Source organism: Sardina pilchardus, chromosome 1 (genome assembly GCF_963854185.1).
Source record: "Sardina pilchardus chromosome 1, fSarPil1.1, whole genome shotgun sequence".
Lineage (NCBI taxonomy): Eukaryota > Metazoa > Chordata > Actinopteri > Clupeiformes > Clupeidae > Sardina > Sardina pilchardus.
The window spans coordinates 20,499,318-20,518,413 of record NC_084994.1 but is presented as its reverse complement, the minus strand read 5'-3'; the positions used below and the strand labels follow the sequence as shown (position 1 = coordinate 20,518,413).

Here is a 19,096-nt window from a genome sequence, read left to right as displayed (position 1 = left end):
GCCAAATAGCTTTGAATGACTGAAATGAATGCTTACTGAAAGAGAATGTGGGAGATGGATGGCTGTAATGATTTGATGAATGTAACATGACGTTGGGGAATTTCTCTGCAATAAACTACAGAATGAATGAGATGATGTGAAGATGTTATGTTATAGGAAACCTTTGGCTAATAAAACCTACAACAAGTTTTACTCCAGTTATGCTGTAAAATTCAGGGAATTAAGAGCGAAAGTAACCATATTTCAACATGTACATAAAGATCTAATTGTAGCCAGCCTTGGTTTTTATTTTGGTAGTTTCTGTATAATAATACCCATTTCCAGATGCCTGTCAGGTATAGGCATAAATGTCACGATAAATATAACTGCAGAGATTACCATATGTCCCTCACTCTTTGGAGGACACTTTGCTCCACCTAATACCGGGTGCCAAATTTAAAAAAAAAAACTTTTTTTAAAATGCAAATTGACCAGTGGGTGTCGCTGTGGTATCTGTTTTGAAATGGAATCCCAATAGTGTGGTCTCAAATGTTTGCTTTCTTTCTACTGCTGGTGACCTCTGAAGTTCGCCTACAAAAAAGCTATCATCTTTGCCCATATAAAGAGATCCGGTATCTTGAGATTTTTACTATGGGAAAATAACATGGGGATTTGGAATTATTATCACACCTATTAAATTCTCGCAGGGATGACAAAATCGGAGATGCAGACGTTTTCTTGAACACATTTTTGTCCTCTGCCTTCGAGTGATCTCCGGTACGTGGAGGTGGCACACTTTGATTTTTGCTACCCCAGAGCGAACTTGCTATGCAACTTCCCATTAAGTTAGTTAGTAAGTTAGCTCTGGGGTAGCAAAAATCAAAGTGTACCACCTTCACGTACTGGAGATCACAGTCTCCACTCGAAGGCAGAGGACAAAAGTGTGCTCAGTAAAACATCTGCATTTCAGACTATAACGTCCATGAGAGTTTAACAGAAGTGATAATTCAAAATCCCCATGTAATTTTCCCATAGGAAAAATTTAAAGATACTGGATCTCAAAGATGGCAGCCTTTTTGTAGGCGAACTTCAGAAATCTATTATCAGAAAATACTAAGAAAAAAACCCTACAAGATATGATGACACTATACAGTATGCTTTATAATTCAATGCCACTATCATTTTCTCCCTGAGTATTCTCTCATTATCACAGCACTTTCTATGTGTATCCAACAGCCATAAGTAGCTGTTACAAGTGTACAATGCCTTGTGTCCTTGTGTGGCTATGCAATATGAATGAATGAGATGTAGAGCAATGTTTTTTTTTTAAATGTACTGATTTACTGGGGTGAAATGATTAATGTACACAGGTCGTTCTAATTTCTTCATGCATAATTATTTCCAGACACGAAATGCAGTTAAACATAGTCATTTGCATTCAAGCTGATTCACAATGAATAATGCTGAAAAATAAATGTAGTAGTCAGAGTGTGCCATATGCCATAATGTCATTGTTGTTCGCTTTCTGGGTCGGCACACAATTATGGACAACATCTCCTTAAGCATGAACTTTGCTGCTGTGTCTTGATCTCATCCTGCTTTCTTCTCTGTTCTTCCTCTCTCCTTCTTTCCTCTTCTTCCCTTCTTCCGTCCTCCTCCTGTCGTCTTCTGTCCTCCTCTTGTCTCCTTCTATCTTCCTCTTGTCTTCTTTCGTCCTCACACCTCCTTCTCTCCTCCTCTTTCCGTATATCTTCCTGCCGCCTCCACTCCTCCTCCAGTCTCCTCCTCTCCTCTTCCTTCATCCTCTCCTCCTCCAATCTCTTTCTCTCCTCCTCTTCTTTGATCGTTCTCTGCGCCTCCTTGTACATGTCGTTGGTGTAAAACTCTCCCACGTTCACTTGAAGCATGCTGTCGATCTTCTCCAGCAGATGGCGTACCTGTTCTCTGTTACTTCTGTCGTTGTTGTTGAATGGCAGATACCTTCCTCCGCAGCTATTGTAAATCTTATTAAGACTCTCATGCGTATATTTCTTACATATGTTATTCTGTGTTGACTTTGATTAAAAGTCCAACATATAGATAGAAATCACGCATGTGTCACAGCAGTTTGTAGTGTAGTGGTAAAGACAACATTGGTAACAGTCTGTTATCTCTATTTATCCATGGCATCCATATTTCGAATCCCAGCTATCTCTGGTGCGTTGTTTCATTTAATTTTTTGCCATTCATACAGCATACAGTATGTCATATTTGTGTGGATAATGCTTAGATTTACATGTATTAGACATAAACTGGTGATGTTTTCAACGATGTCCATTATTTTCTCTCACTTGCAAACACTTTGTGAAAATGAGAACCGGTAGGGGCGGAGGCTCGTTCCCACTGATCTATAACTAACACTGGATAGACTATCCCATTGTTGCCGCCCCATCATTCTTAATCTTGATCAGTGAGGACAAGGGCTGAGGAGGGAAGGGAGGATATATAAAAGACCAAATGAGAGGCATCCCATATTGAATTGGAACTGTGTGCGTCTTTTTTTTTTTTTTTGCTCGAGTGCACACAGGCATATGATCTATGTCCTTCCTTCAGGATATGTATGTAAATATTTGCCAGCAGCAAGGAGTAGCCTAAAGCACAATAAAGGAATATTGTGAAACTGACCAATCAGCTTGCAGATGCTTTGGATCCCTCCCTCTGTCTCTCCTGTCCTGAAGGAGGAAGTGAAATGCAGTGACAAACTGCAGTCCTAGTTCGTGCTCTGTTCCCTTTACAAAACTACTCTAGCAAGGGGAAATGAAATAAGACTGGACATAATTGTTTATAGAAAAATGTTGCTGGTAGAATTAAGTTAAATGGAACTGAAAAACTAAAACTCCTGAGAGTGAATGTAAAGTTGCTGTAGGCTATTTATGGGAAATGGCTTCAAGTCAGAAGGATTGTTTGCTCTGTCCTGAGTGTAAGGAGATCTACAAGGACCCTTTGCGCCTAACCTGCGCTCACAATATCTGCAAAGTCTGTCTGAAGCAGTCATGGAAAACCAAAGGATCCAGAGATTGTCCAGTCTGTGGGAGGAGGTCATCAATAGAGGAGCCACCTGACTTTTCCTTACAAAAGTTGAATCAGTCATATTCACAGGAGAGAGACGTGTCTACAATCAAGAGAGGATCACAATACAGTCCAGCTGAAGCAGCAGTTGACCATAAGGTTAGTTTGAGTATTTTAGATGATAATTATTTTTATTTCATAATAAAGAACATATTAGCTATTATTTTATGATACCGTACAACCTTCTACCAATCACATTCAAAACCCAGCAGAGTGGATGCTGTTATCACTGTAAATCAACACTAGGCAACACTTTTCTAACAAGCATTTGCTGTCTCATTTTGATAAAAATATGTTACACATTTTGATGCTGGTGATCCAGGTTCTGCCAAAGGCTCATTATTCCAGAACCTTTGTTGAAATTAAGAAACCTATCAGTAAAAGTTGAAATAGCACATACTATGTGGAAATACTTTACAGTAGGTAAAAAAAGAGACAAATATCAATGTACTAATGGAATGTTGAATTTGCATTGTTATTTATTGGAATATGGGCATCATCTGATTGATATATTTTGACCTCCCTCTGATCGTCACCACCCGGAGGTCAGTCAAATGGCTTAATTGATATGATGCTCTCGACCCTCTGACCATGGTGACGATCAGAGGGAGGTCAAAAGAATATACAGTATGTGACTGGATAGAACCATTTGCTAAATTAACAACTGGCAACAGGCCAGTATTTGTACAGAATGTTTTAGTTATATAATTTGTTTGTTTCAGAAAATTGAGGATACTGCTGAAACAACAAAGGACTTAGACCAGCTTTCAGGTTTGTAACAACATAAAAATAATAATCCAGTGTACATGTTACACATAAGATTTTTTTTTTCAAAAAATGTCAATCTAACTCAAAACTAAATGTATCGCAAAACGGTACAAAATATGACCACCGTGCAGTCCTGCACATTCTCTCCACAAAAATTAAATCACGCTTGCCAATTTGTTTTCATCTCCTACTCCATCCCCTACTGCAACTTTCATGTATGTAAATTAGTGTGTGCATGTGTGTGCTTGCTTTTGTGTATATGTGTTCTCTGTCGAGAATTTTTGCTTGAGAGTGTGTGTGGTGGGGGTAATGAGGTGTGTATGTGTGTGTGTGTGTGTGTGTGTGTATGCGCGTCTGCTTGCCTGCATTTGTGTGTGTGTGTGTGTGTTTTATGTATCTGTGTGTGTGTGTATGATAACTTGTGTGTGTGTGTGTGTGTGTGTGTGTGTGTGTGTGTGTGTGTGTATTTTTCTGTGTGTGTGCATGTTTGTGCATGCTTGCATGTACATGTGTATGTGTGTGTGCGTGCAGGTGCGTGCTTATGCCTGCCTGTCTACTGTGTGTTTCTTTGTGTGTATGTGTGTGTGTGTGTGTGTGTGTACGTGCATGTGTGAAAGTGTGCGCGTACCTCTGTGTATTTTTTGTATGTGCGTGTGTACTGTGTACATTTTAGGACAACCTCAGACTCAAGTGTCAGACTAAGAAAAGCATCCGTCATCTTCAGACAAAACTGCCTCATCGTCAGGTCCCAGAAAAAAACGCTGTCAGAAAAATCGGAGTCAGGTCTAATATTTGTTTTTTTTTTTATTATTTCACAGGAGACTCAGACAGCCTGAGGATGAACAAGAAAAAGAGAGTTCCAATATATCCAATAAGAATTGTCTTACTAGGTAAGACTGGAACTGGGAAGAGTGCATCAGGAAACACCATCCTGGGAAGAGATGCCTTCAAACATGACTTTTCCTATGACTCTGTGACCACATTCTGTCAGAGAGAGTGTAGTCAGGTTGCTGGGCAGCATATTACAGTAGTTGACACCCCAGGATTGTTTGGCACGTACAAGTCTGTTGACTTAACAACTGAGATAATGAGGTGTGTTGAGTTGTCTCTTCCTGGGCCCCATGTCTTTCTGATTGTGATCCGTTTGGGAAGGTACACAGAGGCGGATAGAAATGCAGTTGAGTGGATCCAGGAACAATTTGGCAAAAGAGTGACACAGTTCACCATGGTGCTGTTCACGTATGCTGATCAGCTGAGGGGAAAGCCACTGGAAACCCATCTAAATGCAGAGCTTCTTGCCCTGATAAAGAGCTTTGGCGGTAGATATCACGTCTTTAACAACATAGACAGGGCCAAAAAATCTCAGGTGGAAGAGCTGTTAAAGAAGATAGGTACCATGGTAGAGGAGAATGGCAGAGAATATTACACAAACAGGATTGACCAGTATGCGCATGACAAGATCAGAGAAGAGCTGAAGAGACTGGAGGTAGAAAGGAAAAGGATCAAGGAAGAGCAGAGAAAAATAGCTGATGAGCTGAGAAAAGCTAAGGAAGATGTGAAAAGAGCAGATGAAAGATTAGCAGCAGCAAGTGCAACAGTTAGTGCAACAGTTATAGGAACAGGAGCAGCATTATTAGGATCACTACTTGGTGTAGGAGTAGCAGCAGCTTTAGGCGCAGCAATTGGAGGAGTAACATTTTTAGCAACAAGAAGAGCAGTAGCAGGTGCAGGTGGAGCAGCAGCAGGAGGAGAAGTAGGAGCAGCAACAGCAGTAGAGGAGCAGAAGCAGCAGGAGGAGGAGCAGCAGCAGGAGGCGCCATAGGAGGTGGAACAGCATTTATAAGTCCCAATATAGAGACTCAGGAAGAGCTGTTAAACAAGATAGCTGCCATGGTGGAGGAGAATGGGGAAAATGTTACAAAAATGAGAGGTATCATGTATCATATCATATCAAGAGGAGAGGAAGAGACAAGAGGAGGAAAGAAAAATACAGGAGGCAGGATACTAGCAGAGTTTAGAGTTGAGGAACGAATAAAAGCAAAGACAGAGGAAAATATGACAGATACAGTGCCCTCCAAAAGTATTGGAACACATTCTTAAAGTTAAATATAAAATCATCTTTTGGAAATTGATCTTAATGCCTTAAATGAGGAAAAAAAGGACATATTCAACCTTTAAGGACACCAATTTTCTTTGTGAATGAATAATGTATTGTAAATAAATAAATGTTTTCCTTAAAATGCAGGGGTCATAAGTATTGGAATGTTAAATTCCCATATAGAGGATTTTTTTTACTTGTATTACTTTGTAACTTTTATACTTTTTAATCTATAAATTAAAAACTATTACAATTTCCCCCATAGACTTAACATTGCTCATTATGACATCATGGCAGCAATTAGAATCTTACGCCAGGTGGCCGGCCACCTGGGCACCAACTGTCATTTTCTCAGGCAGCAATTAGAATGTTACGCCAGGTGGCCAGTCCAGGTGCAGCAGCTCTCTCTCTCTCTCAGGCATTAAACATACACTGGCTCTCTTGAGACTACATTTTCTGTTCCCTATATCCTCTGCTCACAACTGTATCAACATAAGTCTTCCTAATTCCATCCAACTTTCTATCCATTCATCTTCTTCAAACCATTCACTCATCCACCCATTCTAAACAATCTGCCTATCAACATCAATTAGACGATCTACATTCAACTTTTAAACAATCTACTCTGTCTCAGACTTAGGTATCTCTACACTCTGGCTCTCTTAAGACTAGCCAGTTAAATTGATTACACCTGTATCTGTATCCACTACTCTCAGTAGAGAGCTGTGTCTCTCCATTCTACAAGAATACAAGGCACATTCCATCCAACTTTCTATCCATTCATCTTCTTCAGACCATTCACTCATCCACCCATTAAACTGTCTATCAACATCCATTAAACTCTCTGTCTATCAACATTAATTAGACTATCTACATTCAACTTTTAAATTATTTACTCTGTCTCAGGCTTTAAGGATACACTCTGGCTCTCTTAAGACTAGCCAGTTAAATTGATTACACCTGTATCAACTGTCAGTTTCTCTGGCTTTAAGCATACAGTCTCTCAGAAGACTACATATCCTGTTAACTGTGTCCTCTGTCCACAACTTTTTCAAAATAAAAGTCCTCACTGCTATAAAACACTATTAAATCATTTAACCATTGAAACTACTCATCTATTGAACTGTTCAATGATTCCAACTGTCGGTTATCATCAACTATGCTTCCATTCAACTACATGAAACCTCCATGTACCTAGCAACCAACATAGCAACCATTAAGATTAAGCGTTTATGACCGTTTCCATAGCAACCAACATGATTATACTGCAGTAACTTCTTGTTTCCTGATAGTGGCCACCATGGATACCCTAGCAACAAATGTTTCAAAATTAAAGTCCTCACTAGCAAGCTAGCTAGTTAGCATGGTTAGCATTGTTAACATTTTTAGCATAACTGCTAGAAATCATTAGCTAAGTTAGCTAATCAACCTGGTTAGCATTGTTAGCATTTTTAACATTACTGTTAGAAATCATCAGCTAAGTTAGCTAATCAACCTGGTTAGCATTGTTAGTAAAGTTAGCATCGTTACCATAGTTAGCATTGCTAGCATAGTTAGCATTTTTAACATAACTGCTAGTAATCATTAGCTAAGTTAGCTAATCACCCTGGTTAGCACTGTTAACATAGTTACATTTTTTACCATAACTGCAAGAAATCAGTAGTTAAGTTAACCAATCAACCTGGTTATCATTGTTACCATAGTTAACATTTTAACATGAATAGAAATCATTAGTTAAGTTAGAACTGGAATGCTTCAGCTTTAAACTGTCTACCTTCACACTATCAACTTTCTTTAAACTATGCAATCACCATCTTTACCCTAGCTACACCTTAGTAGCCATATCTACATTATCTATCTATACATTTTTGCATGTATATTTGCATTTTCATGCACTGGTAATTCCTTGGAATTGCATTTCTAGTTATAGCCCGATAACTAAACCCATGTAGAAAGACGCATCATACGCGTCCGGCGTATGATTTCGACAGGCTGATGTGTGTGTGAGCGTGTGTCAGTCAATCGTAACAGTCTGCATAATCTTTGCAACGTTACATTGTAAACATTGTTGCAGTGTCATATCTGCCTCGTTTTAACGGTTAGCTATAGGCTATGTTACTACAATGCTGAAGAGAAAGTCATTGTAGGTCCGGTTCCAATAAACAAAACTTATCTAATAGAAGTCCTATGGCTGACGCGTGTTCTTATAAAAAGTATTGTAAGGCTGGGTGTTTTCCTGTCCATGAGTTTTTCTAAGATGGTAGACGGGGGAGACGACCTCACGGCGGGACACTCCTTTGTGCTCAGGTGGCCTGTTTACATTTGACTGTCCCCACTGTCTTGAGACCGGCATATGGCCAGAGTTCCCGACCCCATACCAGGCACACCTCGACTCCCCCTCTCCACGCCTCTGATAGATTTAATGTTGGAAACTGAAATGTATCTGTTTCATGACAAATGATAATGTATCTATGTTTGGTATCATTTTTAATGTCTCAATGCGAGAAGTAAGAGGGTCTCAGTGGTACAATTGTAAAATAAGTGTAAATATGTTTTCTGGTGATCTAAGCGAAATTGCCAAGTATTGGATGGGGAACCTCCCATTCCCTTTTGTAATGATAAGACAATACCCTGTGAAGGCCAAGGCCCCTTCTGTAGCTATAGCATTTATATGTCAATTTCCAGTGTGGAACTTCACAAGAAACCCCCCTGTTCTGTGTGGATACTTAAGGATAGATAACAAGTAACTCAGGGAAGGATTCTGGCTAAGGTGGGTAAGGTAAGAGAGGTTCTGCTTAGCAGAGCTCTCAGGTAAGGTAATGGAGCTTCTCTGCTTTATAGAGCTCCTTGGTAAGGGTAACTTTATATTAGGTTGATTGTTTAATTCTTTTGCTACTTTATTATTATCTGTACCTTTATACCTTTATTGGTTGTATTAGAAACGATTACAAATAAATGTGATGTTAATTGGTAATCGGTAATATTCTTTTCTTGAGAATTGAAGTTCTAAGCAAGGTCTTTGTTTAATCAGATATCATAACAGTGAATAGATTCTCAGATAAACTGAGCGGCTTGTGCGGGCTGGTCAAACTCAAGGAGTCACTGTGCTGGGTTCAGTTTGCCTCAAGCTGGTAGGCCTCTGAGTGCTAAAGTCAGGCCTGTACTAGAGAATAACTGTTGATATCAGGTTGGATCTCATTTGTGATTAAGCAAAATAGGCCTTGCAGAAAGAGGAGTCTAGAAATACTTAGTATTTGTTGTAGACAGATATTTCATAGTCATCAACAGTGTGACTATAGCTTTCGTCTTATGGAGTCAGATGATGGTCAAATAAATTTAACTTATTCAACATAATCTCATTGGCACACCGGAAAGACAGAACACGTATTTAAGTGGGAAAACATATTGTCGTTTATTATTCCTCCTTACAGTATTGTCTTCCATTTAATGCTCTTGAATGTTTATTGTAACAAACAGCACAGTTCATAGGCTACTCATACAATTGACACGACCAACATGGCCAGAAAAACCGTGGAAATCCAAACATCTCATGCCGTGTATCATTCACGTTCTAAACCAAAAACTAAAAAGTCTTAAAGTGACATGCACCTAATTAAACAACATGTCACGTTGGGCCTACAGTGTAATCACACTAAGTAAAGTTATACCAAATTATAAGACATCAAATCAAATAAGATTAGAAAACATCAGAATTATTTAGCATAGTACATTCCAAATTAATTATTCCAAATCTTCAATAGCAGAGGCCTATCTGGGGCCGGTTTCCCGATAACGTTCACTCTTAGCGAGCTACGAAGACTCCAAAGGTATAACTTACCAAAGTTGTTTACCTTTCTAGTCGTGGTTCCCGAACTATCACTTAGGAGTCTTCTTACGAAAAGCTCCTTACGTCCGACGTATAAGGCACTGTCCACCATGAAGGTGCTGAATTAGGTGACATCGATTGCTCAGAAATCGATTTTTTATTTCACGCAGAGGCTTGACAGACTTATGAAACCGTTCTTTGCACCAAAACCATTGCTTATAATAGCCTATCGCCCCCACAACATTCACGCAACTTCAACGTGGATGAACTTATTAGCACACAATGATAAACGTAGTCTAGAAATTAAATGATCTACATAGGTAAGTAGGTTATGTGTTCATCTGGGTTTGTTTGTTGGTGTGTTAGTTTGTTTCCCGCATGGATAAAAAGATTCGAACGCTTCATGTTTGAAAGCAGAGGTCTGCGCTCTCTGAGTGCTTTTCTAGTTTGTTTGTTTGTCCGTTTGTTTGCAAGATAGGCTAACTCTAAAAGTTAAAGATGGATTTCGATGAAATTTCCAGGGAAGATCTGAAATGACCCAAGGAAGAAACTATTTCATTTTGTGAGTGATTCGTATCACCGTCTGGATGCAGGAGGCGTAGGCTACATGTGTTTGCTTGGGGGAGGTTTGTGCTTTTCTAGTTGAAATAGGCTATGTAGACTTTTTTTTAATCACAGCTGATTGACCAACATCCTCATTCAGTATTGTGTGCCTTTGGTTAACATTAAACATGACAGCAAGCCCGCACATTAGGCCTAAACATTGTAGGACGGTGGGGGGAAGCAAAGAATAAAGCGCTTTTAACTATTTTCAAATGCGTGCACGTTTCATATTTGCATGAAAACATTTCCAGAAACTATTTTCTAAATTAGCATACTTACATAAAATCTCAGTATCGCCTAGGGCAGCCAATGGGCTAGGGCCGGCCCTGCAGCCTACCCTGTCATGTTTCAGATAATGTATTGAAGTTATAGGTGGGTTTATTACGACTTTGTACCTGGCATTAATTAACTTTGCTACCAAAGTCATTGATGGCCCGTGACACGGTTTATTTTGTATCATATACAGTATATTAATCATAACAATAGATATCATGTTAGCAACAAGCCATGACTATTTTACTATCAGCCATGACCCTACTTGCATTGACTTGCATTTACATGCAGATATGAACTGGTATCTCACTTTGCAAACACTTTGTGGAAATGACAACCTCTCCAAGGGCGGATAATAACTAAGGCAGATAATGAACTAGCCTGGAAAAGCCAGACCCTGTAATCTTTCCGAAATTAATATGCTGCTCTCGCGAGAACTCCAGGGTAACGAGTCTACATCATCGCCAGACAAAGTGTCAGGAACCTCAGCAAAACATAAACATTTTATTTTTTCATCTGATTGAGTGAACAGTTCCTTAATAGTCTCAACATCGTCTTCTGGTGTCAACTGGAGTAAAGGAAACATGTTTTGATATTAAGCCTACATAAGTAGCCTCGCCTACAGCTATCATAAAACAACACAAGCAAATATCGAGTTATTAATAGCCTACAGTGCAGGTTTCGGTTTCGTAGAGGCGTTGGAGGCGCAAGTGGCAGAAGAGAAAAGGGAGCATTCAGTTTGTTTACTCAATTTAGAGGACGTACAAATCAGGTGAGATACTTGTGGACTTTACTAATAATCGATTTTGTTGAAAAATGTAGTGAAGTATAAGTCTACACTTAGTTTTATGATGCACAGCGTGTCCACCAGTGATGCGCGGGTACGTGTCTGAACGACCCGCCCCGCCCCGCCGTTTACAACTAACCCGACCGCAACTCGGACCGCAAAAAATAATTATTGAAATACTGGACCCGACCCGCTTCCCGACCCGCTTATTGTAAAAAGTAGTCTAAAGGCCTATTCGGACGGGATTAGTTTTATGGGGTGACATCAGGTAAAGTAATAATTGCCAGGTAATGTAGTCCCGTCCGGACGCGCCATGTCAGTAAACATAACGGAGTATGTCGGTGACATTTACAGACACTTTTACCTTCCGTAAAACGGTCCGGAGAAATTACCTTAGGTAATATTAATCCCGTGCGAACGCGACCCTCTTTAAAGATGTCTGTGATATTTCGTCACATCCTGATTGGAAAACAATTCCACCATAGTCTGAATGAAAACATGACATGCTGTGTAGCTCCTAATAGGACGTTAGCTAGTTTGCCTATTAGCTTGATATTGTTAGCCATTTCAAACTACTTATGGCATAACATAAAGCTAACGTTTGCTAGTTTAACCAACTTGTAGTCTTTCAAATCTGAAAATGCCGCACGTACCTGACGCAAAGTATCACGTGCACAGCGACGAAGATGTGACGGCAGAACGTAAACGTAGTTACTCCTCCCATGTCAAGTAAAATGACAGAGATGTCTAGTCCCGTCCGAATTGGACATTTATATTACAGATAGGGTTGCCAACTCTGAGAAAATAAAATACGGGGGGGAGAAACACTAATAGCCTCAAACTTGAGGCCCGGTTATGGCAGACTTTGGGGTCATAGGGCCCACCTACACGTACCTCCACCCCACATCAAATCATCATTATGATTATCATTGTCACAATTATTATTATACTATATTGTATGCACTTTCACTTAGCAGTCAATACTGTGCGAAAAGTGCCTAAAGTTTGTGATATGCACATCAGAGGCCTGCTTTACTAATGTAAGATATACAGTATTTACAATAGTTCATTGCTTTTGCATGATTGCATGAGAAATACTCCTGAAAACAACAGCAATTATATGGGTGCTATTGTTTTGGGATGTTTCCTTTATGCAATCATAGCCTAGCCTGACTCTCGCCAGACCCTTGTAGTTCCGCCATGCTCCACCAGAGGCGTTTCGCTGAGCTCCACACAAGGGTCTGGACGCGAGGGCAATCCAAACCCCTGGGCCGGTGCTCAGAAAATAAGCAACCAATCAGGAGCGCCGAAGCGAGTGTTTGATTCAAATAACAATGGCGGCACGCAGCGAGGAGTCGTGTGCTGACATTGATTCTGCTATTTCAACCGTTTTGTCGAATCTATCGAGTATTCATTCTTTAAAAGATTAACAGAGAATAGTTTTGAAGACATTTATTGGTGGCAAGGATGTTTTTACTCTTCTTCCGACCGGGTTTGGCAAGAGCTTGAAGAAGCCTAGCACGTCATTCAAGATAACAGGCAAGTGGTTTATCGAATCACATGCGAGGATGTTTTACAAGGACCCGCCTTCAGAAATACATCTCCTATCGAGAAGTCCCAGATCCTTGTGTGAAGCAGACAGCGAACTACAGGATCTGGCGAAAGTCAGGTTAGTCATAGCCTACACTGGTAGGCAAATGGAGAAAAAACGTATAGCCTATATGCCTTATAATGAAATTTCATTTGAATGCCTGCATGTAAAGATCCAGGAAACATAATAGCCTACCAACTTTTGTTTATGGTAAACGGCCCAGCATAAATAAATTATAATAGGCGTAAATAACTTATCTGGAGATCTTTAAATGAAACACTAATCTTTTGACCATGTTATATTCAAATTTGCCTAAACAATGTTCTGTTTCTATGGAAGTGGCAACAATCCACGTTGTTAAATGTCGTTAATTAATGAAATAGCCTTCCAACAGGTTGAAGCGGAGCTTTGCCAACAACGTTAGGCCTATTGTGTAGTTTCAGTTTCTGTCGCGCAAACGTGCAAACGCATGCAATGAACGCTCATACCACCACTTAATTGTATGAATCTATGTTTAATCGCATCGAATTAGCAAGCATTTCCTCCTGATTGCAGAACACGTTTGTTTTCTTTTCTGTCGGGCCGCGGTTGCATGATCAGTTGCGCAGCTAATTATCAGGTGAAGCACCGGACCTCACTCCATGCCTCGCAGACCAGCAAGCTCCACGTTGCGTCAGGGATTTTTTTAGGCTTTTTTGTGTGTATGTTTTTAATTGTAGTAGCCTATGTGTGCATTGAGCAATTTCTCAAAAATACGGAACAAACAGCGTTCTGTATTAGTTCAATACGGAACAAGACTTTTAGGTGTCAAATACGGGACGATTCCGTATTATACGGAACGGTTGGCAACCCTAATTACAGAGGTCATATGATAAACCTGCATTACTGTATGTCCCCCCATAAAACTAATCCCGTCCGAATAGGCCTTTACTTAGTCGTAGCGTCATTGAGCTACGCAAAACTGGTATCTCATATGCATGTAAAACAATAATATATATTGCCTCATTATATATAGCCTATAATTGCTCAGAACTTGGGAAACATGCATTTAGTCTACCTTTTTTTTGTTCCGTGTCAGCATTCATCCAAAAATTAGGCTATTTGACTCAACATTGAACAATTAGCCTAAGGATTTTCCTATACAAATTCTGTTTCAGCCGTTCCTGACATGAATGCCTTGAAGCTCTCCCAAGCATGAAATGCAGGCATAGAATATTATTAAGAAACTCTTTATTAACGTCTTCATCAATGGACCAAAACAAAAACCAAAACCCATAGAGCCCGATTGAGTGCGTCATTGCTCCGGGATTAAATTGCAACGAGATGAAACCTTTATTGCACGAAAGAGCAGACGTGGGGCTTTCCAACGAGCCACTTTATAAGTTGTGGAAGGACGCACATTGCATACTCATATTGTAGGCTATGCCTTGATGACATTAAATTAAGAAGTATTTCCTGATCAGGCCCGTTTCAAGGAATTTGGGGGCCCTAGGCAAAATGGACTTAGAGGCCCCCCCCCCCCCCCCCCCCCCCCCGCCGCCGCTGATGATGCACCTCCAACCACCACCAACCCACCCAGAAGACAACACATAGACATACTGTTTCACACACACTTTATTTTCTGCACAGGTCATTGTCTAATAATTTCACAGCGTACACTATCAGAGAGAACTCTTGGCCATTGTGCAGGGTCATCAGCTATAATGATAGAGCTTGTAGTACCTTGTGCAGAGGGAACATCAGAGCTGAGAACTTGTGCAGACTCAATTGACATTGAGGCCATGGCACCACTGCATACAGTCTCCCATGTCCTCTTCTTCCTCACAAATGAGAGGTGGAGATGATTGTGGAGCTGGGAAATATAATACTTTATTTGTCATGTACAGGGTGCATCACATAAGGATAGCCACTTAGTCAAATATCTGAAATGTACAAACAAAATATGAGTGCTCATTTTATTACAATGTTAGCATATTCATAGAGATCACTAACAGCTCAGAGAGAGAAATGCACTCTACCTTCATCAATGGAGGCATCCGTAGGTAGAGGGCTTAGAAATGTAAGCCAAGTACCTTGAAGGAGAGAGAAAAGATTGGCATGTCAGTTTCTGATTTTGATATTTAGAAGAAATACAGCTGCTTTCACAACCACCAATGCTTAAAACAACCCAAGCTTATGTTTATGTTTAACACACAGAGTTTTACATACTTAGCTTGACAGATTTAAACATTCTGCTGTCTGAGTATTGGACAGATGAAGCTGATGTTTTAAAGACGGAACAGCCAGCTTTCGACTTCGTGCATGTGAATGACACGATTTCCACACGAACAAACTGACTGCCACCGCTAATAAGTCCAGTTGCCTTAATTAACTGAACACTTGAGCTAACGCTACTGTAGGCTACATATTTTTGTTGCTACATGGCTAGCAGCTAATTCATCCGATGTAGGCTACTAGTAAATGATCACTTACCGCTATCTGTTTTTCTTATCTTCTTCTTCCTTTCACTTCTTTCTTTTCTGGCTTCCTGAGGGATAACTCCGCTTCATGATTGCTGGTGTTTCATCAGAGATACTTCTTTATAGGCCTAAAAAGGACTTTGGTTTCATATTTTCCCGGCACTGGAATCACGCAACTGTCTGAGTGCTGGCTGGCTGACTACCGTCAGCAACGGGGGAGGGGGGCCCTTGAGGGGGATCCCGAAAATAGCGTCATTGCACTTTTCTGCATTGACCATCACAGAATTTAAAGGGGAACACACAATTTGTCGTTGCATTTTGTTCATATCCAGTCGGTGTCTGGGGGCCCCAGGCAAGCTCGGGGCCCCAAGCAATTGCCTGGTTTGCTTGCCTTGTTGCGACGGGCCTGTTCCTGATTTGGGAAACGTTTAGTTTATTTTTCTTTCCATAATACCATTCGATCTTGCTGCAAATGATCAGACTTGAGAAGCACGCATTGCATCGGCAACTTCGCTGCTCATAGACAGAGAAAGCATATGCTATGAGAACAGAACACAACTGCATGTCAAGTGTAGCCGAGGGTCTGTCTACGCAGAAACATCAAGTGCATTTCTACATGTTCGTGACAAAATGTGGGGGATAGACTTGCGTTTCAGTGGGAATGCTGCAAATTATGTCTTTCTCTTCTAAAGACAATTATGTACGATATAAATGACAAAAAAATAACGGCATATTTTTTTTTACCGACCCGACCAAACATGACCCGAATAGTCAAGTCAAGTCAAGTCAATTTATTCGTCTCCCTTGGGAGAAATTTTGGTTAGAGACAGGGTACTGCTGCAGACATACATTAAAACATACAGAGACAGCAATGTGACAGACAGTATTGACAACTAAACAGAGACAAAAAGGTGCATAACTGGCAACCAGATGAGGACCAAAGTGCAAGAGGAGCTGACTGTGCAATCTGCCCTACCTGAAGCTTGAAACTAATGCACATTTAAAGTGCCAGTGCACAATAAAGTGCTGGTGCAATCCAAGTGCAGTGCACAATAAAGTACTAGTGCATATCAAAGTGCAGTGCACAGTAAAGTGCAAGTGCATATCAAAGTGCAGTGCACAGTAAAGTGCTGATGCATATCAAAGTGCAGTGCACAATAAAGTGCCAGTGCATATCAAAGTGCAGTGCACAGTAAAGTGCAAGTGCATATCAAAGTGCAGTGCACAATAAAGTGCTAATGCATATCAAAGTGCAGTGCACAGTAAAGTGCTAGTGCATTTCAAAGTGCAGTGCACAATACATATTAAAGCACACATACAAATACTTCATATTAAAAATGCTGGTACAGTTGTAAAACACTACTGGTACATGTTACAGTTCTGCTATTAAAAGTAAACCTTCCTACATTTGCTCATTAATGAGCTTAACTGACACTGGGACAAAGGACTGTTTGAACCGGTTATGTTTGCATAAGGAGACCCTGTATCTTCTCCCTGAGGGCATCAGGGAGTATTCATTAAACAACACATGGGAGCTGTCATTTAAAATGTTTTTTGCCTGAGTAATGACAGCCTCATTGAACAGTTCCTGAGGGGTAAGAGGGGGGTGACCCATAATCCTGCCCGTCACTTTGACCAGGTTAAAAATCTGTGTTTTGAGTTTGACATTTAGGTTACCAAACCAACTGGTGATACCGTACCGTAAAATGGACTCTATTGCTGCCCTATAAAAAATTAACATTATGTTTTTGCTGACACCAAACAACCGCAGTCTGCGTAAAAAGTGAAGGCGCTGATGGATTCTGGCGCAGACAGTGGCCACCTGTGTCTGCCAGCTCAGGTCGCTGTCAATGTGGATGCCTAGGTACTTGCATGAGTTTCCTTGGTTTATGCTATTACCATGAATGGTCACAGGGCTTCGGTCACCAATTGACTTGGGGTCAAAGAGCATTTCTACAGTCTTACAGGTGTTAATCTGTAGTTTGTGGTTGTCGCACCAGCCCACAAACCTGTCCACAGCATCTCTGTGAATGGATGGGTCGGAATTCTTAGTGAGCAAACTAAGAACAGCCGTATCATCTGAAAACTTCACCACATATTGATTTGGCCCAGAACTAACGCAGTCATTTGTGTACAGAATAAACAAAAATGGTGAACTCACACATCCCTGGGGGGCACCAGTACTGCATATTTCTGTATCTGATAGGGAGGAGTTAAACTTCACCTGCTGTGGCCTCTTAGTAAGGAAAGAGTGGTACCACCTGATTAAAAATGGATTTACATTGAGGAGAGCTAGTTTTCTAAGGAGAATATGTGGCTGGATTGTATTAAAAGCAGAGCTAAAATCAATGAGGAGCAGTCTAGCATATGTGCCTGGGGTTTCAAGGTGCTTCAGTGTAAGGTGCATTATAGTTGATATGGCATCACTTGTACTTCGTTTCTTCGTGTATGCAAACTGATATTTATCTAATACTGGCTCCACCTCTGAACGAAGTGCATTTAACATAAGTCGCTCCAGGGCCTTGAAGACATTGGAAGTTAATGCAACAGGCCTGTAATCGTTGTCCTCCCGGGGACATGGCTTTTTTGGAACTGGAATTATAATGGACTTTTTCCACATCTCTGGTACAGTGTGTTTATCCATAGAAAGTTGGAACAGCTGGTGCCATGCCGGAGTCAATTCTTCTGCAAATGTTTTTAAAAGAAAAGTGGACATACGATCTGGCCCTGTCGCCTTTTTCAAATGCATTGATTTAAAAACCTTGGTTACAGCATGTGGATCTATAAAAATCCTGTCTTTCACATTACAGTTTACCTTATCTAAAACAGCACAGCAGTCCCTACTGTTATCAGATTCAAAACGCATATAAAATTGGTTCAGTTCATTTGCTTTTAAAATTTCATCCTGAGCAAACGGGGGCTTCCTTTTAGCCTCCATGTTAGTCATTCCTCTGATTGAGTCCCATAGTTTCTTAGAGTTGTGCATGGACAAATCCTGTTCTGCCCGCTCCTTGTGCTGCAGCCTGGCTGCTCGCATGTGTTTGTTGAGCTCTTTTTGAGCCGCTTTGACTCCTTCTGAATCGCTAAGTTTAAAGGCAGATTTTTTCCTCTTAATACACTCCTTAATATCCTTTGTTATGTAAGGTTTGTTGTTCGGATAAATCTTAACAGTTTTCTGTGGAATAATGGAGTCAACACAAAAGGAGATGTAGGCAGTTGTGGATTCCGTTGCCCTGTCAATGTCAGCATCCTTGAAAAAGATGTCCCAATCTGTAGAGAGGAAGCATCCTTTCAGTTCCTCAATTTTATCGTCCGACCACACCTTTACAGTTCGGGTTTCTGGTTTGCTGGACTTAAAGACTGACCGATATGTGGGTAGCAGATGAATTGCATTGTGGTCAGAGTTGGCAAGGGGAGGTTTGGCCCTGGCTGTATAAGCATCCCTGACATTGCCATAGCACTTGTCGAGAATGTTATTTTTCCTGGTGTTACACTTGACATATTGATAAAAACCAGGTAGACTCTTGTTCAGGCTGCTATGGTTAAAATCCCCTAGTATCAGTATTGGGGCGTCAGGTTTGTTCTGTAGGTGACGATGGACACA

General features: G+C 40.6%; 1 protein-coding gene and 1 long non-coding RNA gene across 2 annotated transcripts; one reads left to right on the top strand and one right to left on the bottom strand.

Annotated features, from left to right (window-relative positions):
* The first annotated feature begins 2,710 nt into the window (after positions 1-2,710).
* Positions 2,711-7,213, top strand: LOC134068483 (GTPase IMAP family member 9-like). The gene is made up of 3 exons (XM_062524168.1): positions 2,711-3,186; positions 3,810-3,858; positions 4,674-7,213. The coding sequence occupies exons 1-3, from the start codon at positions 2,899-2,901 to the stop codon at positions 5,675-5,677; spliced, it is 1,341 nt and encodes a 446-aa protein (XP_062380152.1). The 5' UTR covers positions 2,711-2,898; the 3' UTR covers positions 5,678-7,213.
* A 7,586-nt stretch (positions 7,214-14,799) lies between these two features.
* On the bottom strand, positions 14,800-15,642 carry LOC134084177 (uncharacterized). The gene is made up of 3 exons (XR_009939755.1): positions 15,506-15,642; positions 15,052-15,105; positions 14,800-14,885 (listed from the first exon to the last, which is right to left on the bottom strand). It is a non-coding gene; the product is annotated as an uncharacterized LOC134084177 (long non-coding RNA).
* Positions 15,643-19,096: the final 3,454 nt, after the last annotated feature.